At 46.5% G+C, this 27849-nt stretch overlaps 9 protein-coding genes across 13 annotated transcripts; 5 read left to right on the top strand and 4 right to left on the bottom strand.

Annotated features, from left to right (window-relative positions):
- Positions 1 to 4: 4 nt before the first annotated feature.
- On the bottom strand, positions 5 to 1201 carry LOC131887857 (uncharacterized). The gene is made up of 2 exons (XM_059236577.1): positions 1052 to 1201; positions 5 to 596 (listed from the first exon to the last, which is right to left on the bottom strand). Exon 2 carries the CDS (start codon positions 521 to 523, stop codon positions 5 to 7), a length of 519 nt encoding a protein of 172 aa, XP_059092560.1. The 5' UTR covers positions 524 to 596; positions 1052 to 1201.
- A 111-nt stretch (positions 1202 to 1312) lies between these two features.
- LOC131887829 (cell cycle checkpoint protein RAD17-like) lies at positions 1313 to 5221 on the top strand. 2 transcript variants are annotated; one of them, XM_059236544.1, is made up of 7 exons: positions 1313 to 1468; positions 1542 to 1823; positions 1900 to 2548; positions 2612 to 3021; positions 3081 to 3232; positions 3301 to 4217; positions 4283 to 5221. In XM_059236544.1, the coding sequence occupies exons 1-6, from the start codon at positions 1433 to 1435 to the stop codon at positions 3545 to 3547; spliced, it is 1776 nt and encodes a 591-aa protein (XP_059092527.1). In that variant the 5' UTR covers positions 1313 to 1432; the 3' UTR covers positions 3548 to 4217; positions 4283 to 5221. The 2 variants fall into 2 exon arrangements, with proteins under 2 accessions (XP_059092527.1, XP_059092528.1); XM_059236545.1 differs by having other exon boundaries at positions 1323 to 1468; positions 1545 to 1823.
- On the top strand, positions 3750 to 5137 carry LOC131889472 (chitin deacetylase 1-like). The gene is made up of 2 exons (XM_059238578.1): positions 3750 to 4217; positions 4283 to 5137. The coding sequence occupies exons 1-2, from the start codon at positions 3750 to 3752 to the stop codon at positions 5135 to 5137; spliced, it is 1323 nt and encodes a 440-aa protein (XP_059094561.1).
- A 714-nt stretch (positions 5222 to 5935) lies between the features above and the next one.
- Positions 5936 to 7961, bottom strand: LOC131887834 (poly(U)-binding-splicing factor half pint-like). Its single transcript, XM_059236551.1, has one exon. The coding sequence runs from the start codon at positions 7797 to 7799 to the stop codon at positions 5958 to 5960; it is 1842 nt and encodes a 613-aa protein (XP_059092534.1). The 5' UTR covers positions 7800 to 7961; the 3' UTR covers positions 5936 to 5957.
- A 2012-nt stretch (positions 7962 to 9973) lies between these two features.
- Positions 9974 to 12302, bottom strand: LOC131887842 (zinc finger Ran-binding domain-containing protein 2-like). 4 transcript variants are annotated; one of them, XM_059236561.1, is made up of 5 exons: positions 11787 to 12302; positions 10981 to 11673; positions 10744 to 10911; positions 10298 to 10438; positions 9974 to 10201 (listed from the first exon to the last, which is right to left on the bottom strand). In XM_059236561.1, the coding sequence occupies exons 1-5, from the start codon at positions 11927 to 11929 to the stop codon at positions 10192 to 10194; spliced, it is 1155 nt and encodes a 384-aa protein (XP_059092544.1). In that variant the 5' UTR covers positions 11930 to 12302; the 3' UTR covers positions 9974 to 10191. The 4 variants fall into 4 exon arrangements, with proteins under 4 accessions (XP_059092544.1, XP_059092543.1, XP_059092545.1 ...); XM_059236563.1 differs by lacking the exon at positions 9974 to 10201 and adding an exon at positions 10544 to 10577 and having other exon boundaries at positions 10354 to 10438; positions 11787 to 12301; XM_059236560.1 differs by having other exon boundaries at positions 9974 to 10438.
- Positions 12303 to 13041: 739 nt separating this feature from the next.
- On the top strand, positions 13042 to 17575 carry LOC131887812 (recQ-like DNA helicase blm-1). Its single transcript, XM_059236525.1, has 2 exons — positions 13042 to 17206; positions 17277 to 17575. The coding sequence occupies exons 1-2, from the start codon at positions 13161 to 13163 to the stop codon at positions 17539 to 17541; spliced, it is 4311 nt and encodes a 1436-aa protein (XP_059092508.1). The 5' UTR covers positions 13042 to 13160; the 3' UTR covers positions 17542 to 17575.
- Positions 17576 to 18204: 629 nt separating this feature from the next.
- Positions 18205 to 20256, top strand: LOC131887833 (pre-mRNA-processing factor 19-like). The gene is made up of 5 exons (XM_059236550.1): positions 18205 to 18395; positions 18489 to 18980; positions 19060 to 19314; positions 19381 to 19758; positions 19833 to 20256. The coding sequence occupies exons 1-5, from the start codon at positions 18363 to 18365 to the stop codon at positions 20202 to 20204; spliced, it is 1530 nt and encodes a 509-aa protein (XP_059092533.1). The 5' UTR covers positions 18205 to 18362; the 3' UTR covers positions 20205 to 20256.
- Positions 20257 to 20560: 304 nt separating this feature from the next.
- On the top strand, positions 20561 to 21655 carry LOC131887853 (proteasome subunit alpha type-6-like). The gene has a single exon (XM_059236573.1). The coding sequence runs from the start codon at positions 20806 to 20808 to the stop codon at positions 21544 to 21546; it is 741 nt and encodes a 246-aa protein (XP_059092556.1). The 5' UTR covers positions 20561 to 20805; the 3' UTR covers positions 21547 to 21655.
- Positions 21656 to 21659: 4 nt separating this feature from the next.
- LOC131887844 (uncharacterized) lies at positions 21660 to 26753 on the bottom strand. The gene is made up of 4 exons (XM_059236565.1): positions 25901 to 26753; positions 22389 to 22555; positions 22214 to 22321; positions 21660 to 22121 (listed from the first exon to the last, which is right to left on the bottom strand). The coding sequence occupies exons 1-4, from the start codon at positions 26220 to 26222 to the stop codon at positions 21684 to 21686; spliced, it is 1035 nt and encodes a 344-aa protein (XP_059092548.1). The 5' UTR covers positions 26223 to 26753; the 3' UTR covers positions 21660 to 21683.
- Positions 26754 to 27849: the final 1096 nt, after the last annotated feature.

Raw genomic sequence — 27849 nt, 5'->3', positions numbered from 1 at the left:
CGGTTTACGGGGTCCAACGCCACAAGGAGCGAGGCACTGCAAGACCAAAGGTTCGATTGTAAGGGTGGACGTAAGGGACGGGTTGGTCGTTAGAATCGCGAAGATCTCGCCCCTCAACAGCCCACTTGAAAACACTCCCTTGGACGTTGAGCGCTCGGAATCGATCCGAGGTTAATGTGGCGGGGTCGTTGATGGCGCGAGTGAGGATGGCCGAGCGATAACCCACTGAGCAATAGCACACACACTGGACTTGGAACGCACCCTCGGGCGCTTGGTTCAATAAAAATGTGGCCAAAGCCGCGGGTTCGAGGTTAAAATCCACACGAATAGCCCCAGGTAAATGCGAGACGGCAAATTCCTCGGGGCCACGAGCATCCAGGATTAGATGGTGAGACAAGGATTGACCGTGAGGCCCTTGGGGAGGGGTGGACGAGTCTAATATATCCTGAAGCTCGTCGGTGGTAATTGAGGGCGTGCCAGGGAATTGACGCCTCACCCACCACTCGCACCAAGAGAGAAACATTCAACGGGTGGTGGTAGGTTTGAGTTTGACTTTGAGTGTTATACCATTGGCAGACCGACGAAAATATCATGGGCTACAAATGTGAAGGAAATGTCCACGGTGAATAGCCGGGATCAGTATAACCTACCGTCTTGAAGTAACGGGAAACAATTGATATCAGACTTGAAGTGAGTCCAAAATGGAGGATGCATCTGCTAAATCAACAACAGCCTTATCATTGCATTCCTAGTTCAGCCGGTGAAAGCACTTCAAACTCAAGAAAAGTGAGTACACGATTATCGTTATCAAATTGATCATCTAGAGTGACGATTACACGATCTCCTAATGATAAACGTTATTCTCCACCGATTGGTTGGCGGTGCTCATTTTTATATTTGTGGCCAAATGTTAAACCGTTTAGGTATAGGTAAGGTTAGGTTTGATTAGGTTAGGTTAAGTTTAAAAAAGTAGCACCGCCAACTAATCGGTGGAGGATAACGTTTACCGCTCCTAATTTTTCTCTGAACATTTGTTATTTATGAATGTTACCTTGCAATCGCCAGCAATACAAAATACGAATGGTCAGCAAGTGTCTCCGTGTGGTAATAATTCACAGACCATGGATGGATATATAACATACACAGATGGACATGTATTTAGTTGGACTTTGTCAAAAGACAGCGTCGCCGCTTCGTTTCGACCTTCTGCTCCCCCTGGCAATTTCATGCCGTTGGATCGACTGGAAACTTAGTTCATGTTGGCTGAAAAAACACGCCAGATGCCAAAACAGCGTCCCTGTTCGACAGATCAGCTGTTACAAGTCCGCTTCAAAACAAACCTCGTGAAAGAGTCTGGGCCTTGAGTGCTGGTAATCTCACGATTTGCCGTGAGGGTCGTCATTGTCCACCCGTGTTACTTTGAATTTATGCCATGACTTTTGTTCGCAGTACCACGGGAGGCTCTCTGGTAGGGCTGAAGCCAGTTTTGATGTTTGAAAGACGGCAATCTCGACCATTGAGCTTCCATGGCTTCATTTCAGAAGTGGATGGAGATCGATTTCGAAGACGAGCCGCCCCGGGAATCTTCGAGCACCCCAGGACCCAGTAAGCGTCCTCGACCCTCATCTCATTCCCATGCTGTCCGAGAACCACCAACTAAATCATTGAGCGATTTCGATTCCCGCCCTCATCACGAACTCTGGTTGGCCAAATACGAGCCGAAATCGGTCAAATACTTGGCTGTTCATCCAAAAAAGGTCGACGAAGTTCGGCAATGGCTCATTACCCGAAGCCGTAAAAATCCATCCCCAAGTCGAATTCAGGTTAGGCGAGGTGTTTGGCTACATGAGGGTTGTACTACGTCACTTTCCAAGGCATTTATCTCTTTCCCTCTATCAGTTCAGTCCGTTGCTATTGCTTACCGGACCCTCAGGTAGCGGAAAAACGGCCACGATCCAGGCTTTGAGCGCTGAACTAGGCTGGTCCGTTCAGGATTATACTTGTCCCCATGATGTGGTGGCCTTTCAACGGGACCACGAACGAACGGGACCCTATATTCCAAACGACGAGATCGCCTTCACGGGACAATGGCACTCCTTTGAACAGTTTTTATTGAGAGCTAACCGATATCGTTCTTTAACGGATGATGCCAGCTCTGGCAACGGGAGGTTGGTCCTCCTGGAAGATTTCCCATCAGCCGTGTGGGCTAACACGGCGCGATTCCGGCAGATCCTCAAGCAATACCACTCTAGCTCCCATGGAGACCCGTTGATATTGATTGTGAGCACGACCTCTTCTTCTCAGCATGAGTTGAACCGCCTACTGCCCCCGCACTCCCGATCTGAGTTGGGTTTAGATGTGATCACTTTCAATCCAATAACGGCGGGCAATATCTCCAAAGCCTTGAGGGTCATAGGAGAAACGGAAGCCAAGACTGGTAGATCTGACTTTGAATTTCCCACTGTAGAGTCCCTCCAATCTTTGGTGGAAGCCTCGAATGGGGACATTCGAGGGGCCATTAATGCATTCCAAATCTCTTGCTTGAAAGGTGACGTCTCATATCAGATTGCTCCATTGCATCATAATGTCATCTCCCGGTTTTATTGTGTAGGTATAGGTGAAGATAGATCGATGTCCAAGCGACGTTCCCTGGTGTTCCCCAAACACTCAACAAAAACAAAAAAATCAGGCAAACGCACCAACACTGAACCAAATGCCACCAAAGGAGCCATCGGCTCCAGAGATTCCAATCTGGACTTATTTCATGCCATTGGGAAGGTCGTTTATGCCAAACGAGGAGATCATGCGGAACAACATCCGTTGTTAGATTTTCAAAAACAGTGGGCCCGGAAGGAGCTCAAATCGAATCCTGGTGATATAGTTGAACTTTCTCCAATGGTGCCTGAAAGTTTCACCTGTTTCCTTCACGAGAATTATCTCTCATTCTTTTCGAACATAACGAACGTGGCGGAAGCTGCTGATATTCTAAGTCAAGCCGATGGATTATTCCGTCAATGGAACGTAAGATAAACAATTATTTATATTAATGAATCGGAATATCATAGTCATTGATCATATAGAGTACTGGTAAAATTTCGTTGGAAGAATACGGAGCATTGATATCGGTGAGAGGGTTGATGTACTATAATGTTCCTCCTGCCAGCACCAAGAATCAAATGCGGACATTTCGGAAACCTGAATATTTTGGTGCTAAAACAAAAGCGGAAGAGAGGTGCGTCACTAGTAACGACCTCAGGGATCTTTAAAATCAAATGCTTTATGATTCTTACCCTCATTTAGAATGGAAGCTCTCAAGGCTGCCCTGGGAACAAGTGGCATTGGAAGCACAGAACTTTTTACAGTACTTGCCCCTTACGTTATTCAATGCCAGCCGCATAGTCTTCCCGCGAATTGCCGCGAACTAGCCCAATTCACAGGACAATTTCGAACGCCTTTCCCTGCAAAAGAAACACAACCGGAGGATTCTGGAGAAAATCAAGATTGCGTCGACGGAGAGACAGAAGATTTTTTCATTGAGGAGTTCTAGTTTTTTCACTTATTCATCATCCATTGTCAATATTCGCTAATAGACTTTAACAAGGCATTTGCTCTTGCTCACGAGAACTCCATTGCTCGGTGTTCGTTCTCGCTGCTCATTGTAGTATTGGCTTCTGTTCTGGATTTGCCAATTTCGTGATTGTCTGAGATATCGTGGGATTAGTGGTGGGATTAGTAAGATGAAGTTCCTAATGTGTGCTACCTTGGTCTTCTTGGCCGTACAGGCCAACCAAGACCCTGTTTATGTGGAACCTGGAACCGAAAATATTGTGGACGAAACTCAGAAGTCCATTCAAGATTTGTTCAAAATGACCGCTAAGCCTTCAGACAAATATTCGGGAGAGACTTGCTCTGATGGGATAGCTCGTCCAAAACGCGAAGCTTTGGAATACGTGCCTTGCAATGACCTGAAGGAATGCTCTATTCCTCATTGCTTTTGCACTACCAAAGGCATCTGGCCACCATTCCGTGGGGTCAAAAACGAACACGACTTTCCCATTCTACCTCAAGTGGTGGTCTTAGCCTTGGAGGGGGCAGTCACTCCCAACAACGTCAGGTTGTTCCGGGAAATATTTGACGCCGGCTTGAATCCGGATCAGTGCATGATCTCGGGCACTGTCTTTACTCCTCTCAAGGACAGCAATTTTGTTCTTTTAAACGTAAGTCGAACATCCACAATGATAGCCCTAAGTGTGACGTCTAAGTCACTTCGTTCCAATTTCAGGAGTTGGATAGCAGAGGTAACGAAATCGCCTTCCTACCCGGTCATTTCACTCAAAACGACGAAGGTTACGCTGTTATAGACAATGAATTCAATTTCTCCAGAGTGGTTGAGCGATACTCTGCCCTCCATCAACCCATCATTGGAGTGAAGTTGCCCTCGGACATTCTTGTATCCGAGGAGCATTACCCCTCAGTAAGTGCCCATCGGTACGTCTACGATGCCACTCTGAGGGCGCCCCTGCGTTATTCTCCCGATATGAAGGCTTACGAACCCCCTGTTTGGCCATACACGCTTCATGCAGAGATTCCTCATGCCTGCGAAGAGCATGCCCCTTATACGTGTCCATCGCGATCCTATTACTTATGGGAGGTTCCCTCGAACGAATTTTCTTCGCCCATTCCAGGCGCATGCCTGTCCTTGGAAAACTGCCCTGGTCATCCTACTCGTAACTCGACCTTGTTCGTTCAATTGTTAGAAACGCAATTGCAACGCTCGTTGAAGACGAACCGCGCTCCGGTTGTATTACATATCAGGATCGAGACCCTGGAAAGAAGTCGATCCCATCGCTTGAGGCTGCTTCAATGGATCAAGGATACCCTACAAACCCATAGCGATGTGTATTTTATCAGTGTTCGGAGGATGCTTGAATGGATCTTGAGCGACAATGGCAAAACCGAATGGCAACCCATTGGTAAGAGCGGGGTTTGCACGGCTGACTCGGTGAAGACCAACTGTGCTCCGGAGTATATCAATCTTGATGCGGATGCCCAAACCTACTTTGGAAATAGAGAATTCTTGCCCTTTTGCCGTCAGCAGACCTTTAGCAACGTCGAAGAACCCCTTGGACAAGACTGATATGGACACTTCAGGGACAGATTGGATTAGCCTATATTTTAAAATTTATGTTTTTACGTTATGGAATAAATGATCTGGTAGCTATCTGCAAGCCTAGTGTTAATTTAAACTAAGCTCATCAAAGGCTTTACACAATTCTGGGTCCAACCACACGGAAATATGTACTCGTGTACTTGTGTGGACAGAAAGTAAATTCTTGCAAAAACAAAATTTATGAGGCCATGTTCTGACTTTTCTTAACTCAAGGGGTTTAAAGATATTATTTTTGCACTCTCACAATATTAGGCTTCCAATCTGTGATACACGAAAACTTACAAGGAATTTCAACAAACATGAATTCAATAAGAGCCTTGAAATGTGATAAATTAGTTAAGGTTAATCTTAAATTAAACCAAGCATGTTTAGGTTTAAATATAACCTTTTAAAAGTTTGAGTTTCTTTTGAAAGAAGGCTTGACTTGATTTATTGAGTAAGTTCAACGAAAAAAGGACAAGTATCTTTTATGTAGAGGACTTTTAAACTAATATTTTTATTAACGCTAGGACTGTATGGATTGCTGGGTCTATAATTGACAATCTGAAGGTGAGTCAAGCATTTTTCTTCAAGAGAAGCTGGCCCTTTTTCTTTGGAATTAATTTTTCAATTGTGTAGTTTCGACAAATTAAGTCGGCCAAAAATGAAAATTCAGTTGCGCTGTCCTCAGCCTTTCAGGGAGCCAAAAAGTAAATGACTTCCAATTTAATGAGTTGTTGGGAATAAGGCAAGAATTACTTTTCCGTAACGGTTTAGTTGGGAGAATGAGGGAGGATAAGACGTGTATTTAACCCGAGAGATCATTATGGTCGTATAATATTTGGTCGTATATCTCGGCTATGACTTTACGCCCTCCAAAGAATCGGCCATGTAACGCCTCTTTGGCCTTTTTAGTACTGTCCGGTCCTTTAAATTCGACAAAGATCTTGACCAAAATTTCAGCGTTCTCTTCTTCCGATTGCCTTTCTTGATAAATAATAACACGTTCGACTTCGCCAAATTTGGAGCACTCTTCCTCAATTTCCTCTTGCAATTGCTCATCAACATCATCAGGACCGACCATATTCTTCAAGAGTACCACCACCGATTCGGCTTGAGTTCTCATGAGCTTCTGCATGACCAGATGACGGGCAGAGGTTCCTTTGATCGAGATGTTCTCTTGTTGCTGAAGTGTCGAGGGCTCCTGACCCGACATCAACTTCTTTTGAAGCTCTTCTTGCTGCCGTTGCTGAGCTTGCATTTCCAGGTTGGTCCGAATTTCTGCAGTTGAGGTAACCACCACTGGCGTGGGAGTGGCTATGGGAGCCACATTAGTTGGAAAAGTGGCCAAACTGGGAGGGGGGATTTGGGCGTAGGAGGGTTGAGTGGCTAATGTGGGCGCCACTCCAACCGAGGGGAGACCGACCATGCCTTGAGCCAAAGTCGGGCCCGGTGGCACATCGACCGACATGGGAGGTGGGGCCACTGGTTGACCAATTTGGGCTGGCAAAACGGCCACTGTCGGGGGCGGGACCACCGCCGCCATCGGCCCCAAAGAGACGGAAGGGCCCTCGTCAAAACGAGAGGCAGTGGGTTGAACTACGGCTGGGGGAGGAATAGCCGCCGCCGATACGGGGGGGCCAAACCCACTCACTTTGGTGGGCCCAGCTTGAGTTTTGGTAATCATGGTGGAGGACGAAATGCCCAAATTCGTGGCCACAGCATCCATGGCCTGAATCTTGGCGGTGGCAGCAGCTGCAGCCACGGCCGCTGCCGTAGGCATCACTTGCGGAATGGCCGAAGGGGGACCTTGCGTGGGCGTATCAGGTGGAGTAATGGCTCGACCCACGCGCAAATATTGGCCTCCCAGATCAAAAAGATTCATGGAAGAAATGGCATCCATCGCCCCTTGTAGCGTTAGATACTCGATGAAGCCGTAACCCTTGTGTCGACCCGGTACTGAAGTCATGGCCAACTCGCAAGATTTGATGGGTCCGAACGCCTCAAATACGCTTTTGATATCGTCCTCGGTCAGATCGCTATGAATCGAGGCAATGTAGATCCGATTGTAATTCTTGGCCTCCAACGTAATATCGTCAATGACAGCTTGGGCCTGAGGCATGTTGCTAGGTCGTCCCACTTTGATATTCCGTCCAGACACGACCACGCCGTTCATCTGCTCCAAAGCGAGCTGAGCCGCCTCGGGCATCTCATACTCGACAAAGGCGAACCCCTTGTGCTTCTGAGTGATGGGATCCCAACTCATGGAGATGCTGCGAATGGGCCCGAACGGCAAGAAGGCCTGCTTGATGGTGTCCTCTTTAACTTCAAAGTTGATGGATCCCACGTAGACGCGGCACATGAGCACCACGGCTTGATGGCGTTGAAGCGACTTGGCTTGTTGCTGTTGGTGAGCCAGGGTCTGCTTCATGAGCACCATCTTGATGCTCTGCTCCATTGCGTACTTCTTGGCCTTTTGGACCGCACTCTGTTGCTCTACGCTCAGCTTGGATAAGGGTGCGGCCAGGAGACCAGCCGCATCGCGGCGAGCGCCCGGGCCCAGCACCAGATGGCCCGTCTGGTCCAGATTGCTGGGGGGAGCGGGGCGATGTGAGGGCGGCCTAGCAACAACCTCCACGACGGGCAGCATGGGCGGGGGTGTTAGCCTCGACCGGCTCCGACATGCTTTATTGGCCCTACACTCGCTGGACTCGAAGTCGATCGATCCGAAACGTCTTGGTGTGCTAGATAGAGGATGTGGTAATTCCGGAAATCTCTCCGGTGAATGTCTGTGCCTCTTTCGTCGGGCTTTTCAGTCTGATCTGAGTCAAGTCGATCTTATGGTTGTCGGGGCTGAATTGAGGAATGCCGTCAGGTTTGGTCAAGGGTTGGGGAGTTGATCATTTGTTTGTTGTTGATCGTGAGCAAGACCATGGCAAGACACACCAAGTAGGCAAGTACCGACCCCCCATCTGGCTAGCTGGGAGTGACTGAGAGCTTCCTGCCAGATCTGCCTTGGTTTGGGCTCTGGGCCTCTAGCATGGAAGTAAAAAATGGAATATCGAAAGTTGTCCATGGCAGGGATGTGACCGAAAGAAATTTCGATCATGCCTGTGGAAACTTTTATGTCCGAATATGTTGCTCTGATTAAGGACGTTCTTGTAAGGACAAAAGATCTAGCTCGAAAGTTAACGAGAATGAGCCAAAGTGATCGACATTATGGTCCAACCTCCCATTCCACGAGAGCCGTTCGCATTTAGCCCAAGATCAAACTAATTAGATTCATAGGAGGCATGATGAGTCAGATTATTTGAATTATTATCAAGCCATTTTCTTAATCGGTTAATTTGGGCTTAAATTTGTGGAACTGCCACTCAAACAGGTTATTTGAAATATAAATTGACAAAATGGATTTAATCTTAATTCTGACTTTACTCATATTAAACAAGAGATGAATAACATTTCATTTCAAGAACGGAAAAGGGGCATTGAATGGAATGAAATTCCGCTCAATGACCTTTGTGTCGACGCCATTAGACTCGCCACTAGCAGATGATGATGGCAAAGACATTCAGCAGGTCTCATCCATGAAAGATTGAGCTAGGAGTAGTCCTCCAAGATAATGGCAAGTTCGATGAGCATATCCAGTTGAAGGTGGGCAAAGCTTTTCAAACATGTGGTTGGATATATCGCACATTTAAATCCAGAGGTAGTGTCACCATGCTAATTCTAATTCTGTACAAGTCGATTGTTCAGCAGCAAAAGCTCGAGCAGGTCCAAAGATGTTTTACAAGGGACATTGAGGATATTATAGAGATCTCATATGGGGAGGGGTTAGAAAGGTTGGGATTGTGCAGTATTCAGAAAAGGTAGGAAAAGGCATCTGATACTGTACGTTTTCAAAAGCATTCGTGAGCTTTGTCCCAACCCAGGTTTCAGGGCCAATTGCAGTGATCACAGAGGCTTAATGTGCGTTTTGAGAGCACCTTCAAGCCTTCGAGAATCCAGGCTAGTTAAAACAGTGAAGTCCAACTCTCTTCTTTCTCGGGCTCTTTTATTGTTCAATTTGCTGCCCTCAAATATTCGTANTATTGTTCAATTTGCTGCCCTCAAATATTCGTACAGAGTATGCAGGCGTTGATCCAGGAGCAGGATTTAAGTCCGACTTGACAAGTTTTTTGACTAAAATTCCTGATATTCAAGGATTAGGCAGATCCGCCAATTCCAATTCGTTGGTCGATCAAATAATATACAAAATTGAAGTTCAGTAAAATGAATGAATAAGATTTTCGTCTTGAACTGGAAGGCCCACTAAGACAAACTTGAAGCTCTCCTCTCTTAAGGCAAAGTAGTGGTATTGTCAGAAGATTTTCATGCTATTCCCAACTAACATACTAAGTTCAATGATGGAGGGAATTTTTACATCAAATTGAAATACTGCCTGGCATTGGCTACCAATCTCTACGGAACCAATGAACGGGACCCCATACTGAAGTAACTCAAGCTCCATCGTTCTGAAATGAAGGCCACGCTGAATGGCGGCTACATCGATCGCCAACTTATCATAGAATGGCTGTCCCAACGGAAATCACACACTGAAAGATGACATTTCTGCCCGTTCTAGGACGGTGTGAAGGGGTCAACAAGGACAATTATTGTATTCTGCGACCTCCCAACTATCCTAAATCAATCAATTCCATTCCCAGTATCGCTGAGGAAATCCGCAAAAACAAAAATGTTCATGAGATATGGTTAAGTGCTATTCCATCCATTTTCCTCGTAGTTGAAATAAAATCAAATGGACTGTCCCATGACAGGTCTGGATCTGTTGGCCGAGGGGCTTTTAACATTATATTGTGGAACTCGAAGCAATAAATGAAAGTCACAGAAAAGTCTCACTCAAGTGTCTTTCTCCATCCACGGAGACACGTAATCGCATTCATTTGCAATAAAACGATCACGCCCATTCTTCAAGTTCCAATTTCTTGACACTTGATTGCTTTCTTACATCGTCAATCCACAGAGATGCTTTCGTTCGTTCGTTAGCGTCGCCTAAAAAGAGAAGGGTACGACGTCCGTAGAAATCACACAAGTCAGCTCACTCTGAGTAATTCACTGCAAATGAAGCCGCTCTAATCTAATTCAAACCTTGACCTTCCACGCGAGCGAGAGCGCGATCGAGATCTGGAACGACTCGATGATCTCGAAGTCGCCGAGCTCGACGATCGGGAGCGCCGAGAACCTCGGGATCGACGCTGACTCGACTTCCTTGGGCTAGCAATTCTTGATCTGAAATGATTGTCGCATGCAATTAAGGATTAAGGATCGAGACTGCTCAGCGTCTAATCAAAACGAGAGTAGGTGAAACGCAAGAGACGAGACATTGAGCCTTACCTGCATACCTAGTACAGTGTTTGTACTTTATTCCCTGTAAGACAAGGGTTGGATATGAGGCCTCATTCAGAGGAGATCATGGGTCGATTGTGATCCAAGACCTCGACCAACACCCTCCGAACATCTTGTCTTTATTTATTTTTTTGAAAAGTCGGATATCCGACAGGGATTTTTTGGTCTTTTGGCTAGCTAACCCTTACCGTCGACGTTGCCGACCTCTTGAGCTGGATCGTGACGACGAGGACGAGGACGAGGAGGAGTGCGAGGATCGCGAACTCGACCGGCTTCGACTCCGCCTGGATTTGCGACTCCGCGCTCTTCCGCGACTTCGGCTTCGACTACTTGAGCGTGAACCCGAAGAACGGGTCCTGGGAGTGAAATTGGTACGAACACATATTGGCCACATTTTTACAGCTAGCGTTTACCATTCGTGTTACCTCGATCGAGAGCCTCTGGTTTGATGTGAACGACGTCTAGTTTTTCCAGAAGATGGATTGGAGGATCGCGAATGAGATCGCTTTCTGGATGAAGATGAGCCATTGTCTCGGTGCTTTTCAGGGAAATCAATGGGGTTATTCGATCCCTTTTTGGGCATTACGTCAACATTATCATCTCCCCAGAGATCATATTTGCCCAAATCTTCCTCATCGTCATCATCATCATCTTCGTCGTCATCTTCCTCATCGTCTTCCGGCTCGTCATTCTTTCCCAGGGTTTTACGGTTGTTGGGGAATTCAGCCAGACGACGAGGGGGGGTTTCAATGGTCACTGGTTTCTTTTTGACCGATTTCTTTCTCCGACCAAAGTCGTCATACTCGTCGGAATCAGAATCGTGTCGTTTGTACTCCACCCGATCTTGCCTTTCGTTGAACCCGCCGCCTAAACCGGTGCGTTGCTCGATCTCCGTGACGCGTGGGCCATTGCACACGTTACAAGTGGACCGTCGAGCCCAATTGACGTTGCCGCATTTGCCGCACTGCCAATCATCGGCCGAGAAAAGCCCACCACTTTTTTCCGCCATGTTCGTTCCGATCTCAATCCCAACGGCCTTTAGTTTGGCACCGACCGAAGGCTTCACGGCACCGCAGCGATTACATTCGGCTCTTCGGGCAAAATTGACATTGGCACACCTGAAACCATATCGAAAAGAATTATAATTGAGCAAGTCCTTCAAGACCCTGACTGACATCCAGACGCCCGCCCACCAAACGAGTTTGGTTACTTTGAAGTGGTATATTATTACCCGTCTTCGGGGCAGGTCCAATCCCCGCCTGGGCCACCCTGGGCCCCAGGTCCGCCCCCACCTCCTCCTAGGGGGGGTCGGCGTCCACTGGAGGAGCGTCCTCTGTGATCCTCGCGACTACCCCGGCTCTTATGATGGCTCATATTGTTTGGAGATGGATATCCTTTCCTTCTTGAGGAGACAGGGACGGGTATAGATGAATGAAGGGACGAATTGAGGACTCAACAAACAATCAAAAAGGGGGAGCTCAACCACGGCAGCAGTTCATAATAACGAAAACTACCAGGAACAGAACCGATGGCTCCATAAATCTTCTTGGCTAGAGTTAAACGACTCGGAGGAGGTCATGGCTCGGTCAGATTGCGCACGTCCCATCCGTATTTCACGTTCCACGGTTCAGCCGAGCAACTTTGGCTTCCCTGTGGTTGGTGGACTGCTCTGTTTTGAGTGTCCCTGAGACCTGCGTTGGTGCCTGAATGTGGAAATTGTGGATACGGTTCTCTGTGCTGTGTAAGCAAGCTGTAAGCAGAAAGATGTAAGCTGCGTGCAAGTCTAAGTGTGCCCATCCCGTCCACCCCAGTAATCGTGGCACTCGTGGGTGGAAAGGCTCTACTCTACGGCTGTTTAAATGCTGCCTTTTTATAAAGGATTGGCCCGCTTCCTATTGCCCACGCAACCTAAGTTTATGGAGCACTAATTACTATTTTAGGCCCTTCTAAAACCAGAATGGAATAGGAACGACCTAGAGTGGGGAATGCTTACACTAGTCGTGTGTGAAAAAAAATCCATCTTAAGCTTAACATCGGTCATGAAATAGTAGATTGAAATGGACCAAACACCTGATAGCATCAAAGCACAGGGTACTACGGGCTATGAAGTTTCCACAGATTCAGGCTATTTATTTTTATTTTTATGCGATCCAATGTGTAGATTGTGAGTTCTGGTTCACTTCTAGTTCTTATGTATTCGAAAATACCGAAGTTAAATGTCTCCGTGTTCTCCCTTGTTCAAACACTCACCATTACACAAAGAGATAACATGGAAATGCCCAACAATATGTCGTTGTCTAACGCTATCGGCAGATATCAGTCAAAGAGGAGCAAAACCCAATCATGATTCATGTGATGACTTGATTGAAGGCGCCTGCTGTAGTGTTCTATCCATACATAGTATGGGGATTCCATACCCATAGATGCCAAAGCTTACATGATGTGTGCCTGAGTTCGGAGTGGCAATTTCTGAGGTAGCGAGCGTCACCCTGAAAAAAAAAATAAGGCAGATTTTGATTGACCGAGCGGAATCATCGGGGAATGGGGTGACTTCTTCATTCTATCTAGTGATCCAATCAGCCTCGCTCAAGGCAGGAAGACCGCGATGGAGAGTGACCCGGATGACGATTTCGACGGGAGCTCCCTGACAAGACCAAGTCGTCTAGCCTCTCGAGCCAGTCAAGGCTCCCGGGGGTCTTTGAATAACTCTGTGAACGCGACCAAATCCCCATGGTTCAGCAAGTCCGCCAGGAGCAGTTCCAAGAAGCAAACCTCCATGACCCATTTCTTCGCAGGCACTACCTTGTCCAAAGGCCAGCCATCCAGTTTGAAAGGCCAAGCTAAACATGGATGGGCCCACTTGAACCCCTCAAAGGGATCTCATGACCCAGTGCCTGACAATGGCCGATGTCCGTCGGATGAAGTCGTTGACCTCACGGACGATCACGATAGTCAAGACAAATGGCAACAATGGGTGGGATTAGACATTGCCAAGAAACCTTCCCAAACCCCTGAACTATTGCCGTCCAAAGTTGGAGTGGACAGTGAAGACGACCCGTTTCCTCAGCAACGAGAGAGTGTCGGATTCTACGATGAACTGTTGAACAACCGCCGGGCCTTGAATGAGGATGACAATGATAGCTTGGATAACATCGATTTTAGTCAATTGGATGATTTCAAGCAGCCCGAGGCCAAAGTCGTGGAAACCGTACGACACTCACCTTTATCCAGTTACGTCGGACCCTTGTACGAACGGCAACTCTCCCCTCCCCCTGATGATTTATTAGAGCATTTACTCGATGAGGAAGACAAGTATCAGCAGGATACATTTCAGTCCAGTCCTCATGGGGCACCACCCTCTCCTGATGAAACTCCGCCTAAAGTCACCGATTCGATCGACTATTCGTTTGAAGAAAATGCCGGGAGTTTATTTCAAGTTCAGAAAAGTATAGACTGTGGTGGTGGCGGTGTTAGTGGTGTCGGCGTCGGCGATGACAAGGAAGATGATGACGATTTTATCATGGAATCGCCTGTTAAGAAAGAAATAACGAAGCCCAAGACGTTTGTTTTTAAGAAGAGGTCATTGAAATCGTCTTCCTCGGATAGCGATCAGAGCCTCAATCATTCGGTTCCGTCTAACCTAAAAGCCCTTCCCATATCATTAGACATTCCCGAACATATTCAGAAGAAAACACCGAATTCCGAAGGATCGCATACGCCTCAGACTTTCAAACGTTTAAGCCAGAATGGCGATGAAGAAAACGCAGCGTTGAGTAACTTTAAAGATATGACTGAGCTCATCCGAAGAAAAATGATCCTCAAAAAACCCGCTTGTTACCTCAAAACTCAGGAGAGAGACGAAATGAAAGATCTTCTAATCTTGTGCTTATCTCAGAAAGTCGAATTCCTGGAAAGACATCTTTCAAAGGAAATCGATCGGAACAATCCCCATTTGGCCAACTTTAGTGGACTTATTGACGATATGTCTGTGCGGCTTCAAACACCTTCCAAAGTCAAAGAAGGCTTTACTCCTACGGCATCGTCGTCGATCCAATGCTCCCAATTAGGAGTTAGTAATCGAAGAGACAGTCCGGACTTTGAAGTAGCCAAAAGCGTATCCTATCCACCTCCCGCACTCGCTGCTCCACTTAGTCCGGTTTTAGGGTCTCAATCAAGATCGAGTGAAAATAGATTTCACTTCAAGACGCCATCGGATCCGAGAGCCAATGAGATGAGCTCTAATTTTTCCAATCAAATGGTGACCAGCACACAAAGAGGCCCTTCGTCGAGTTTGTCTCATCAACCGTCTCAATTCATCGACACCTCGGGATCTAGTCCAATAAAGCCTAGGGAACTGCCACCGTTTATTCTTCCTGGTAGGAGTTCGTTCAAGCCCGATGATTTCGATACTCAGCCACCAATGCGTGATGTGGGCTCAAAATTGGACGAAACTCGTCATCCCGACGTGAATGGAGACATATATTACACTGATGCTTTGTACTCTAGTCAAAGTGGCAATTCGAATGATTGCAATATTGGAGTTAATGCGGAAGGACGTTTTCTTGGAATGGCTCGAAACGACGGAACGAACAAGGAGCTCTCGAGACGAGACTATAATTTCTCCGAGAAGCTCTTCAACCAACTCCGAAACAAGTTTGGCATTCACAATTTTCGTCCCAATCAGCTCCAAACATGCAACGCAGCTCTGTTAAACCATGATTGCTTCGTTTTAATGCCCACAGGAGGCGGGAAAAGTCTGTGCTACCAATTACCTGCCGTGATGAATGAGGGCGTTACCGTGGTGATTTCACCCTTGGTATCTCTCATCCACGACCAAGTAACCAAGTTAAACGGTCTAGGCATTCCGGCCGACCATCTTTGTGGCGAAGACTTCACGAGGCAACGGCTCGTTTACGATAAACTGCGATTCAAAACACCCGCCCTCACTTTGCTCTATGTCACACCAGAGAAGATCAGTGCAAGTGAGGCGCTGAAATCCATCTTTACTCAACTCCATGAGAATGGGAAATTGAACCGATTTGTCATCGATGAAGCTCATTGCGTGTCTCAATGGGGACATGATTTCCGACCAGATTACAAGCAACTCAAGGTGCTTAGAACGCGATATCCGGGAGTGCCTTTCATGGCTCTAACCGCCACTGCCACTCCAAGGGTGAGGACCGATATTCTACATCAATTAGGAATGCGAAATCCAAAGTGGTTCCTATCCAGCTTCAACCGAGCCAACCTCCAGTACGAAGTGAAACCCAAAAAAGGCAAGAGCATAACAAAGGAGATCATCGAGCTGATCAAAAAGGATTATCCCAAGCAATCTGGAATCGTGTATTGCTTGTCACGCAAGGAATGCGATGACGTTTCTGATGAGCTCTCTTGCGCTGGAATCTCTGCAGTTTCCTATCACGCCGGACTCAATGAGAAAGAACGATCCTCGGTTCAGGACAGGTGGATCCAGGATCGAACGCGGGTCGTGTGCGCCACCATCGCCTTTGGCATGGGTATTGATAAACCAGATGTTCGATTCGTGGTTCATTATTCGTTACCCAAATCCATTGAAGGATATTATCAAGAATCCGGAAGGGCAGGAAGAGATGGGAGGAAATCGCGATGCATTCTCTTTTACTCGTACGCAGATTTCCATCGGATGCGAAAACTCATTGATCTTGACGAAAAGACCACGGTGGAGGCCAGGAAAATTCATTATTCTAACCTTTATGCTATGGTTGGATATTGCGAAAACATATCAGATTGCCGGAGAGCGATCCAGTTGCAGTATTTCGGAGAGGTGTTCGATCCCCGATTATGCCTCAACTCTGGCACCACGTGCGACAACTGTCGGTGTTCGAGTAAGACGAAAATGGACGTCACTCTGTTTGCCAAAACGGTCATCGAGGGCGTGATTCGATTGAGTTCGCGCTCTCGTTTCGATCAGAAGAACTTCACTGTGAACCACCTGGTAGATATCCTACGAGGCATGAAGAACAAAAAAGTTTTGGGGTGCCAATGGGACAGTGATCCCATTTACAAGGCCGGTGCCCAATTCAATTTGCAAGATTGTAACCGCATTGTCAGACGGCTCGTTTTGGAGAATTATCTATGGGAAGAGCTCGTCATTTCCCGAGATGGAATGGCCTCCGCTTACGTGAAGAAAGGAAATAAGGCCGACCAATTACTCTCGGGCATGGCCAAAGTGGAACTGGAGGTGCAAGCTTCCAATCTGGTCCGAGGTAACGCCTCCGAGAACACCGAGGATGACGGACTCAAGCGGATCGAAGAGAGGTGCTTTGAGGAGCTCAAGGAAAAAATCTTGGCCATCAATCCGGATCTTAAAAGCGTATTTACGGCCCTGCCGGTTGAGGTTTACCAGGAGATCGCCAAAAAGCTTCCTATAACCAAGGAGCAGATGATGGAAATCGATCAAATGACGGAATTGCGATATCTGCGCTACGGTCTCCATCTGGCTCCGATCTGTGAGAAATATCTCGAAGATCGCATGAAGTATTTGTCAGATCGGCAGATGGCGCAAATGGCTGCCGCGGAAGAGCAGAGCGAGTTCAATCAAGCCAACGGCTTTAGCTCCATTGGGACGCCGGGCTCGGTGTCGGGATCAAGAGGCAGGGGCAGAGGAAGAGGGTGAGGGATTTCAATGCAAGCACTACCACATTTATGAAGAATCGTTCATGACTTGGTCTTTTTGATCTAGGGCTGGTCGATCTCGTTATTTCCGCGGGGGTGTCAAGCGTGGACGTGGAGGTCGAGGCTCATTCAATCGCACGGGGTCAACTCGAGGCGCCGCAAATCGATCCACTTCTCGGGGTCGCCCCCCGATGTCGAATAAGCGAAAGAGCGACGAGTCCGCCGCCAATATGCCATCTACCTCAAGGGCCAAGCCCAACAACTCAGCCATGCTCCTCTCCATACCTAAGCCGCGGCCAGGCTTCGGCGCGGGCCGATTTGCCTTTCAATAGTTAACAAATTGAATATTAGATTCTTTTAAAGACGGTCAAATGTTATATTCATTCAATCAGGCCCAAGTGTTTCTTCCAATTGCTAGATCTAGCGGGCGAGTGTGATAATTTCCCAGCAGCTTACGAGTGGTTTTCGCCGTACCCTGGAGGCGTTAGAGTCTGCCCCATTCATACAGTTCGAGGCCAAGGTTTCATAAGGAGGTCGTTTCTCTCTTTTCTCTGAATATCAAATTATAGCCACCCTGGGGTCCGAAAATGCTCCCAGATCATCCACAACAAACCTCGCCGCTCACATGAAGCACCAGCTGGTTACTGCTTCCAGTCAGAACAAAAAGGGCTAACAGCCATTAGATCATAGAAGAAAAATGTAAAAAAAAAAAAAAAAAGATGTAAAAATCGAGTTTGTTGTGGTTTTTACTGCAGCTGAATCGGTAACCAGAGGACAGCGTCACTCTAGCTGATAGAGAGCAGCGCCTCTACAATCAGAAACTATGCCCTAGCAGCCGGTCAGCTGATATTCATTCGCTCTGAAAACTAGTCCGCCTGCTAGCTCTCATCCCACTCTCTAGCAGCTGCTTTCTCTATGATTAGATCGAACTAGGAGGAAGCAGCAAGAGAGGTCAGCTCCAAAGCACTTGAGAGCGCTACTGAAGGCGAATTGTTTGGAGGCCGAGGAGTAAAGCCGGCAGGCAGTCAGACAAAGCGGCCGACACGGAGGCAGGCAGAAATCCACACAACAACGTTGGGATCGTTGGGATCGCCGCCAGAAGAGCAAGAAAACAAATCCCATCGGGCATCGCCGGATCTCGCCATCCACGATCATGACTGCCATGATATGCGCCATCTCTAATGAGGTAAGGGCACGCAAATAGAGCCGAGGCCGCCAGGCTTATCTGGCTTCGGCCCGACTAGTGTAGTTTAATTCTGTTCGCCCCCGTGCTATTTAGGCCCCGGAAACGCCCGTGGTCTCACCCGTTTCAGGCCAGATCTTTGAACGCCGACTGGTCGAAAAGTTCATCGAGGAGAATGGCTGCGACCCGGTCACCAAGGAGCCGCTCAGTGCCGTGCAACTGATTGCCGTCAAAGCTTCGCCCCTGGTCAAGCCCAAGGCCCCGTCGGCCACGTCTATTCCGGCTATCCTGAAGTCCTTGCAAGACGAGTGGGATGCGGCCATGTTGCACTCCTTCACTCTGCGGCAACAGCTCCAAACGGCGCGCCAAGAGCTCAGTCACGCGCTCTACCAACACGATGCCGCCTGTCGTGTCATCGCCCGCTTGACCAAGGAGGTCACGGGGGCTCGAGAGGCTTTGGCCACCTTGAAACCGCAAACTGCCGCCATGACTCCGTCACACGCGGCCATGGCGGGGGCTACGCCCGTTCATCAGACCGAAGCTCCGGCCGCCACGCCGGTCACATTGGAGGCCACGGGCATGACACAGGTATCGTTGTTAAAACCAAGTAAGACCTTAGGAACATCAGAGGCTAATGACGGGGTGGCGGTCTCTTTTTCTGTTACAGGAGATCGTGAACAAATTGCAAGACAAGGCTAAGGTTTTGACAGGTGAGCGAAAGAAGCGAGGCAAGACCGTGCCCGAGGAGCTCATGTCGGTGAATGACATCCGCAATTTCAAGACCCTGGCCTCGCATCCCGGTCTCCATTCGGCGTCAGTGCCCGGCATTTTGGCTTTGGACATTAATGCCAATAACCCGAGCAAGATTCTGACTGGAGGGGCCGACAAGACCGCTACTATTTTCAACAAAGATGACGAACAGGTACGTACTAGAGGGCAGATGTTAATGAATTAATGAGCAATACTCATGTCGGTCTGTTGGTCGTAGATCATTGCCATTCTCAAGGGACATACGAAGAAGGTGAACCGAGTGGTCTATTATCCTGATTCAGAGGATACGGTTATCACGGCCTCGCATGATTCCACCATTCGATTGTGGAACGTGCCCACTTCACAGACCCTGAAGATTTTGCGCGTCCATGATGGACCTGTGACGGGATTATCTCTCCACGCCACCGGCGATTATGTTCTCTCCACCTCGTTGGATCAACATTGGGCGTTTTCGGACATTCGCTCCGGTCGGTTGGTCGCCAAAGTAACTGATGCCTCCACGGCTGCACTAACTTGCGCCCAATTCCATCCGGATGGTCTCATTTTTGGCACTGGAACAGCTGACTCGGTCATAAAAATCTGGGATTTGAAAGAGGTACTGTACCGTCATTTATAGTTCGTAGTTAAGGTTATGTCAAGTTTAATGCGAGTATGGTTCCCCTACAATAGCAACAAAATGTGGCCAATTTCGAAGGTCATAGTGGCGCTATCTCGGCTATATCTTTCTCCGAGAACGGTTATTACCTAGCCACAGCAGCGGATGATGCCTGCGTAAAGCTTTGGGATTTGAGGAAACTGAAGAACTTCAAGACGATTCAATTGGACGACAACTACGAGGTGAAGGATCTCTGCTTCGATCAAAGTGGCACTTATTTGGCTGTTGCCGGAACGGACGTTCGCGTGTACTTGTGCAAACAATGGACGGAATTGAAAGTATTTGAGGACCACACAGCCATGGCCACGGGCGTGCGATTTGGTAAGCACGGGAGCTACATTGCCTCCACCTCTATGGACCGCACGCTCAAGCTCTGTGGTTTGTAAAGTCCATGTCAAACGATAATAAAATGATAGATCATTCGTGGGATCACCATCATCTCCGGCCTTTGCTTTTGATATCAAGTTCAATGGTTCCAAAAAAAATAAAATGAAAAAGTGTCCTTGTAACTCGATCTCTAATGAGTAAATCTTGACTAGAAACTAAAATGCCAGTTCGAGAGCTCTTATATATGGCCTGGCTAGTTGATACATTTCAACCTGAAATGAACTATTTAAAAAGAAAGATTCCGATCAACTGAAGTTCAATCAACTTGCTCTGCCTTCGTCACCCTGGAATCACTTCATCTGGCAGAGGCTGACTTAGATGTGGATTGGAATGGCTGAATTGGCTGGGACTCAAAGCGCTGTTCAGCTGAACTTTCGGCAAGTCATCATCATCATTCGTTCTCAAATCTCTGGTTCCCAACTTGAGAATCAAGGAAGAAAAACATTCATCCTCCGATTGAGGCCCCAATCGCTCTTGGAGAGTCGATCGTTCCAGCTTCGTTAGGAGCACCTCCAATCTGCGGATATCCCGGTGTTCAATTGGTTCTATCCTGACCCGTTCCTCCTGTTCATCTTCTTTGTCTTCTTCGTCGCGATCATCATGTCTCGCGGTTCAAGTGCCGGTTTCGATCACTACATCACCATCTTCAGCCCGGAAGGACGGCTCTATCAGGTCGAATACGCCTTCAAGGCCATCAACTCAACCGGGACCACATCGGTGGCTGTCAAGGGCGCGGAAACGTCGGCTGTGGCCACACTCCGCAAGGTGCCCGACAAACTGATTGACGCCTCCTCAGTGACCTCGTTGTACGCCATCACGGACACGATTGGCTGCGTCATGACCGGCATGGTGGCCGATGCCAAGAATCAAGTCCAACGGGCTAGATACGAGGCGGCCAGTTTCAAGTACAAGTTCGGCTACGACATGCCCGTGGATGTGTTGTGTCGTAAGATCGCCGACATTTGCCAGGTGTACACGCAAAACGCCGAGATGCGCCCCTTGGGCTGCGCCATGATCTTGATCGCCTATGACGAGGATCTAGGCCCCTGCGTGTATAAATCCGACCCGGCGGGCTATTTTTGCGCTTTCAAGGCTTGCTCCGTGGGCGCCAAGCAAACTGAGGCCAATTCGTTCTTGGAGAAGAAGTTGAAGAAGAAGAGTGAGTTTTCTCATGAGGAAACCATTCAAACGGCCATCAACTGCTTGTCCACAATTCTGTCCGCTGATTTCAAGCCCAGTGAGATTGAGGTGGCTGTGGTGTCTAAGGACCAACCCAAATTCACCATCCTGAATGAGAAAGAAATCGAGGAACATCTGACCGCGATCGCAGAGAAAGACTAGACCACTCGAATATCGCCCATTGTCCTGGGAACGGATGGCCGAATACGAAATCGGTCCCTATTTTACGCCTACGAGCTTTGATGAACATAATAGAAAAGAAATCACGGTTGCAGTCTGTTTTAATCGATAATTTTATTCTAAGATATCATTGGTAATTTGGCCGCATCGGGTGAGCGGTGGGTAAACCAGAATGAACGGGCGGTCCAAGATCGAATCAAGCTTCGAATGACCAAGCCCACGTACCAAAAGCCCACGAAGCAGCCTATGAAGTTGATGACCGAGGCGGTAGTCAAGAAGAAGGGCAACACGCGTTTCACGTCGATGCACGAAAGGCCCCAATAGATCAGGCTCTGGTCCAATCGGGTAGGGTTATACTGACAAATGCATTTGACTGGCTCGACCTGAGTCAAGTTGGTAAGAGATCCTAACCAAGGGGACGTGAACTCATCCCGGCTCACTTCTGCCACGGAACACCTCGGAATGGCCACGAACAGATAGTAGAGATGGGCGGTATGAACCAAGAAAGCTGCTAAGGCGCACAATGAGGACAATCCCATGAAAAGGGCACTCCACATCTGGAACGAAAATGAAATTTAAGGGGTTGACAAAACAGCGTCATTAGATCGAGTACATGCGGTACATGTTATTCTATTTTGTTTACACCCACCAAGTGCCATCGCTTCGCGGGGAACACGCATGCCTTTCGTTTTGTCCCGGGATAGAAGTAACGAAAGCAGGTCATTATCATGAAGGAAAACCAGGCGGCGATGAATTGCTGAGAAATAGATCGATAGTTGTGTTGTGAGTCATTTGATGGTCACTATAATAATAAGCTATCTTACTGGAGGGCCTGAAAAATGTGAAACGTCCGAAGATGCCAAATACGGAGCCCAATGAAGGAGAACAAAGATGAATCCAATGAGACAGATTCCAGTGACCAAATGTGCGAGGGACAAACATGCCCCGAGTTTGTAGGGGTCGATGATGTGGGGCAAATATTTCCCTGAAACTGAAATGATTCACAATTGTGAAGTGTTTGAATACAAATATGATTTAGATGGGAAACATCAACATTCTAAGACGATTCTAAATTCGGCAGAAGATTGAAAGATCTCTTCAAACTTTTTTTAATATGATTTGACATCTGGATGATGGATGATGATAAAGACAAATAACAAGAAGAATCGATAAGAATCTAAAAAAAAAAGTCACAAATGATTTTGAAAGTAATTGTCCCACGTCTACAAGTTCCACCCATTTCATATTCTCTATCAAAGGAGCAACATTCACCCCGATACAAGATTTTTAACAATTTATGAATTTTTTACGGTAAAGCAGAAAATAGTGATGGCAAGGATGTGCTGACACATGGTTTGAATAAATAATCTACTTATTCAATTCCATAACTAGTACCCAAGCCTTAGATTCTCTCAAAGTGCTGCTAATTGTCGACCAAAAGATAGGAGTTTGCTGATGCTTCAAAATATAAACGTGGCAATATTAAGGGCAATCTGAAAATATCTTGTTACAGGTCTACTGTTGAATATACAGTAGATAAATAAAGTTAAAAAAAAATGTTCACATTGATCATGAAGTCCGTCAGGACTGGAGAGAAAAGCTTTTTGAAACCTCGTTAGAAGATGTTTGAGCGTTGCGTTGCCTCCTAATCGGTCATTTGATTTGGAGGGAAGAGTTGATTAAGCATCCTCTTAGCAGGCTTGCATCTCATTAGGAGGTAATGCATTGCTTGAACGTCTTCTAGCGAGGTTTTGTAGAGCTTTCCTCTCCAGGCCACACGGCCTCCATGCATTGATCCATTAAAAGTTATATATGCTCCTGCCCTTTCCTTGAGCCATGGAGTATACAGTATTGAGGCAGGAGTTTACTAAAGAAGTGATTGCGCCGCAGTCATTCCAGTCTTGGACTGAAGGAATATGTGGTTTATGAGAAGCTTAGAATGCTTCAAATTATATTTCGAGTTGATTAGTGTACGTTCAGTTTGCTTGGTGTGCCCCAAGTTCTAATTTTGAAACATTTATAACGCAACAGCATAAAAAAATGGCCACTTCAATAAAATCACGTAACAAAAAATAATGAAGCGGTTCAAAAATTGCTTTCTTTTTTACCAAACATTCTAAATGTGCAAACATTTTTCGAACTCAAGCAAAGTACTCGATTTGCTTGAAGATTCCCATGTTTTTTTGGAAAAAGAGCACACATGCACACTTAGAGGGTGGTGTTATTTTAGGGTCCTGGTGGCTAGGGCTGTCTTTGTTTGTTTCTTGCATAATCAAAACATCGTGTTCCCCATGCAGCATCACAAATCAGGTAGTTCTTTCCATATACTTTCCGTTTCAAAGAACCTAGATTACTGGGACACAGAGAGTGGATCGAACATCAGCTTTTTGCTGATCAACAAATTATAACTACTGTGAGTCCATGGCAGGCCGAAACAAGTCTCTTTAGCGATGTGAGGTGAGCAATAAAGAGAGTTGTTATCGTTGAAGAAATGAGAAACAAAAAAACATTGTGCTAAATTAGTGCTGGGGCAAGTCTAGCAAAAGTCGGACTCGTACGAGTCCTTTGATTTTTTGAATTTTTGCCAGACTTGCCGAGTCCGGACTCGAGTCTTTTGCTACTGTCAAGTCTTGCAAGAAGACCAGACTTGCGAAATTCTAAGAAAAAAACAATAATTTCGTCTTGACGAGTCTGGATTCGGGTCCTATCTAAAAGACTCGAGTCCGAACTCGCCCCAGCACTAATGCTAATGATCACTTTGGAGCTACAATCTCAAGCGGGAAAGTGCCTCGGGGGACTACAGCTAAGAACAAAAAGAATTGCAGGATAAAGATCGGTTAACACAAAACAGCGAATTACAGGCCCCAGCGGGAGTTATTCTATGATTCCTAATTCGGGTCTTTCATGTGATATTAAGAATGGGATGATAGGAGATATTGTGGTTTGATGAGGCGAAACGTTAATTGATTGATCTTTACAGGCCTGCTTTGTGTGTTGCTGGCGTTAATTAGGATATTTCTCGATATGAAAACCTTGATTTCAAGAGAAACACAACAACAAAGGAATAATTCTACCTCTTAAAACAAAATTTAAGCCTCTTTGTCATGACTCATGTGATATGATAGCTGTAAAGTGGAAGGCTAATCTTGAATACAAGTGTGTTTGGAGTTGAACATATTTCTCAGTAAAATCTTGTCTTGAGACATTTATTGTCGACCTCTTCACCTCTTTGAAAAGGGATCTTCGAGTGATAGTGTGGATGTTGAAGATGACTTCTTTCTCCACTTTATTTTGTGGTGAAAACTTTAAGTTAATCTACGTAAGACACTCTCCGGGTAATATGATTTCCGATACTTTCTCAAGTGAAATTCACGAAGCTGGATGGTGCATCTTTGAAATAAAAGTTAGAACTCAGGATTTGATCTCAGTTTTGACATCGAGATCTTGGGCATTCAACTCGTGAACACGCTCGTACTCTTGTATTTATCTATGTAGACTGCACAACGAAGTTGAGAAGTAGATACCCTATCCAGGGAATGGATTCAACCATCGTCGTCATCATCATCATCATCATCGTCATAAAGGTGCTCCATTTCGCAACGCTTGAGTTGAAGAGTTAATTTGCTTTGCATGTTTATGACTGACGGAGTGGAAGGTTCATGAATCCTTCTTTCTCTCAATACCGTACTGCGATCTAAAAATCCTTCGTCAGACCTGGTCGAAGCCGATGGAGTTTTTTTCTCGGTTTACTTTTATTCTTAGCTTGAAGATGGCCGTGTGCGTTTGTGTTTGTTTGTGAATGTGTGTTTGTACCTCGACGTTCATCAACTGGCATCATTAGGAGTGATTGCGAAAAGCAGGTCTTCCTCTTCAGCAGAACGTAATGCCGCCAAAGGGCGTTTATTTTTAAAGTCGCAGTTACTAATACAAAGAAACACAATGAGCCTGTGTAATGCTTGCTAGATCTCTACTTGTTTAAGATTGGAAGTGGAAGTTCTAGACCTCCTCTCCATTTGGAGAGCCGTTTCCCTCTAGATTGTGGCATGTGAATGCATGTCCCTAAGCTACCCTAGGTAACGTGCATACAGTACGTACAATACATACACACTTCACAGTACCAACAGAGGCTTGCTCGGTCTTTGAAGTAGCTGAGTAGCTTAAAGCCATCTTCAGGTTAGTAATTGCAGCAATTATCTTTGGAGGAAAAAAACGGAATCCCTTGAATGCAACAACATAAAAGGGCTCACTAGTGCATACTGTTGTATTATATTGCAATGCAATAAGCTTCCTGCGAGAGGGGCTTCGATTGCCGCATTGAGATTCGTTTCATCCTTACCGCTTCCATTTTTCGAGAGAACTAACATCCTGGAATGCCGCAATGATCGACGAGTGGGAGCATGGCGAGAACCTAACGAATGTGTGGTGATCGATTGTGGAACTGTGGTGTACCACATTGTGGCCTGACTGGCGTGTCGTTTGAGTTGTTGTTGAAAGTCACTGGTGTTCTCACTTGTTGATCGGGAACGAGATCGTCGAGGCCGCCACGCCTCCACCACTGCGCCGTGCTTTTTAGGTAGCGTGGCTCCATTGAAATTGTTCTTATTATTAGCACTGAGGGTGGTTGTCTGCTTTGTCAGGTTGTCTTTGTCACTCTCCATGTTGTCTTGAGATCCGCTTGGACAGGAAATGGTTATTTCCTTTCTGTGGTGCTAACTCATCAACTCTTTTCGCATTGTCGCACATACATAAGGGCCTTCAAAGATCCAGAGACTCAACTCTGTGTTCTTCTTTTCCGCAACAGACTTTTTGATGGACTAAACATTCATTGGCTGCTTCGCTTTGTCACGATTGCTCTGCTCCGAAATGTTGTAGTCTCATCTTGGGCACAGAGACTGGAAGGGAGATATAGCTGAGCAGGTAATTCCTGAAGCCACCCCGAAGCCCGCTCTGGATTGATCACTAAAAGGTGTGCGCGCAGAGAAACCCTTCTTCTCGAGATCTCCCCTACCTCTCTCTCTCGCTCTCTCAGACAAAGCTCGATCGCTCAACGGTGCTTCGCGTCGTTCCCGGCGGTTGAAGTTGGACTGCCGATCTCATCATGAAAAATCTCGAGTGCACAAAAGATCGTGAGGGAGAAAAAGTCTTCCCACCAGACCACGATGTACTAATTACAGCTTGGTTCAGAATAGAAATCCAAACTGGGGATACAAATAAGCAACTCACAGTGAAAACCAATGTACTTTTTTGGTACGCTCTCACCAAACTCGTGATATTCGTTCTCTTCGTTTGGAAGACGTCGATTTTATAACCAATTCCTATTACCCATTTGCTTTGTGCTTTTGCCTTGCCTTAGCTTGGGAATGATAGGAAAGCAGAACGCTCCTTTCAGTTCATGTAAAGAATTTTGGCACTTGTTGCACGAACAATCTGACGACCAACCTAATGATTTAGAACCTGCTTCAGGCATGAGAAAACTATCGGAACTCAAGAAGATTGAACTTAACGACACTTCCATGAAGTCACAATCACACAGGTACAGAGAAATCGGTTAGAACATAGAAAGAGACACATTTTGCTTCGATTGAGATGACAATACCGATTTCTAATTCTCTCTCTCTCTATATTTTTTTCTTTTCAAACGCTTCATTGCTAAACTGACTGTCCCCATATGGTTCTGTGAACGGAAATGGTCTGATTTTGTCTTTTTAATTGAAGCTTTGTTTCCGTCGGATGTTAAGACAAAAAGTTATTCGGATTATTAATTATCAGAAGATTACCGTCCTTTTTTCAATCCATTTGGGCCACATTTTCCTAAAGCAAAACTCAGAGCTGTCGATTTTGCATGGGAATGTGATTCATGACTCGTGGTCCGTAACAAATAAGATACGAAAGGCAGTGTAGTGAACGTAATGCATTACTTTTTGACCTACTCACGAGTTTTTGCAACTCTGGTACCGAAACCAGTGTCCTAAGCCGTTCACGATCTGAAGGGTGAACCGATCGACTGATTGGGTTTCTTACGGAGACATCGCCAAGACGGCTCCGGAATATGAGGCGGTGTAGATCTTGTTATTGGCGAAGGGTTTAAAATCAATGAATCTACACCTATTCGTCTTTTACTCAGTTAGCTATTGGGTAAATAATTAAAGTAACAAAAGCCGTTGCATTCTGATGGCAATGATCGATGAACCACCGGACAAAATTTGAAGATGCGAACCTGAGAAGCTGTTCCTAGGTTTAGAGAAGCTACGTTTGAACATTGCGAGCTATCAACAGTCTTCTGCG

The sequence above is a fragment of the Tigriopus californicus genome, chromosome 10 (assembly GCF_007210705.1).
Source record: "Tigriopus californicus strain San Diego chromosome 10, Tcal_SD_v2.1, whole genome shotgun sequence".
In the NCBI taxonomy this organism is placed as follows: Eukaryota; Metazoa; Arthropoda; class Copepoda; order Harpacticoida; family Harpacticidae; genus Tigriopus; species Tigriopus californicus.
This window is presented reverse-complemented; position numbering and strand designations above follow the sequence as displayed.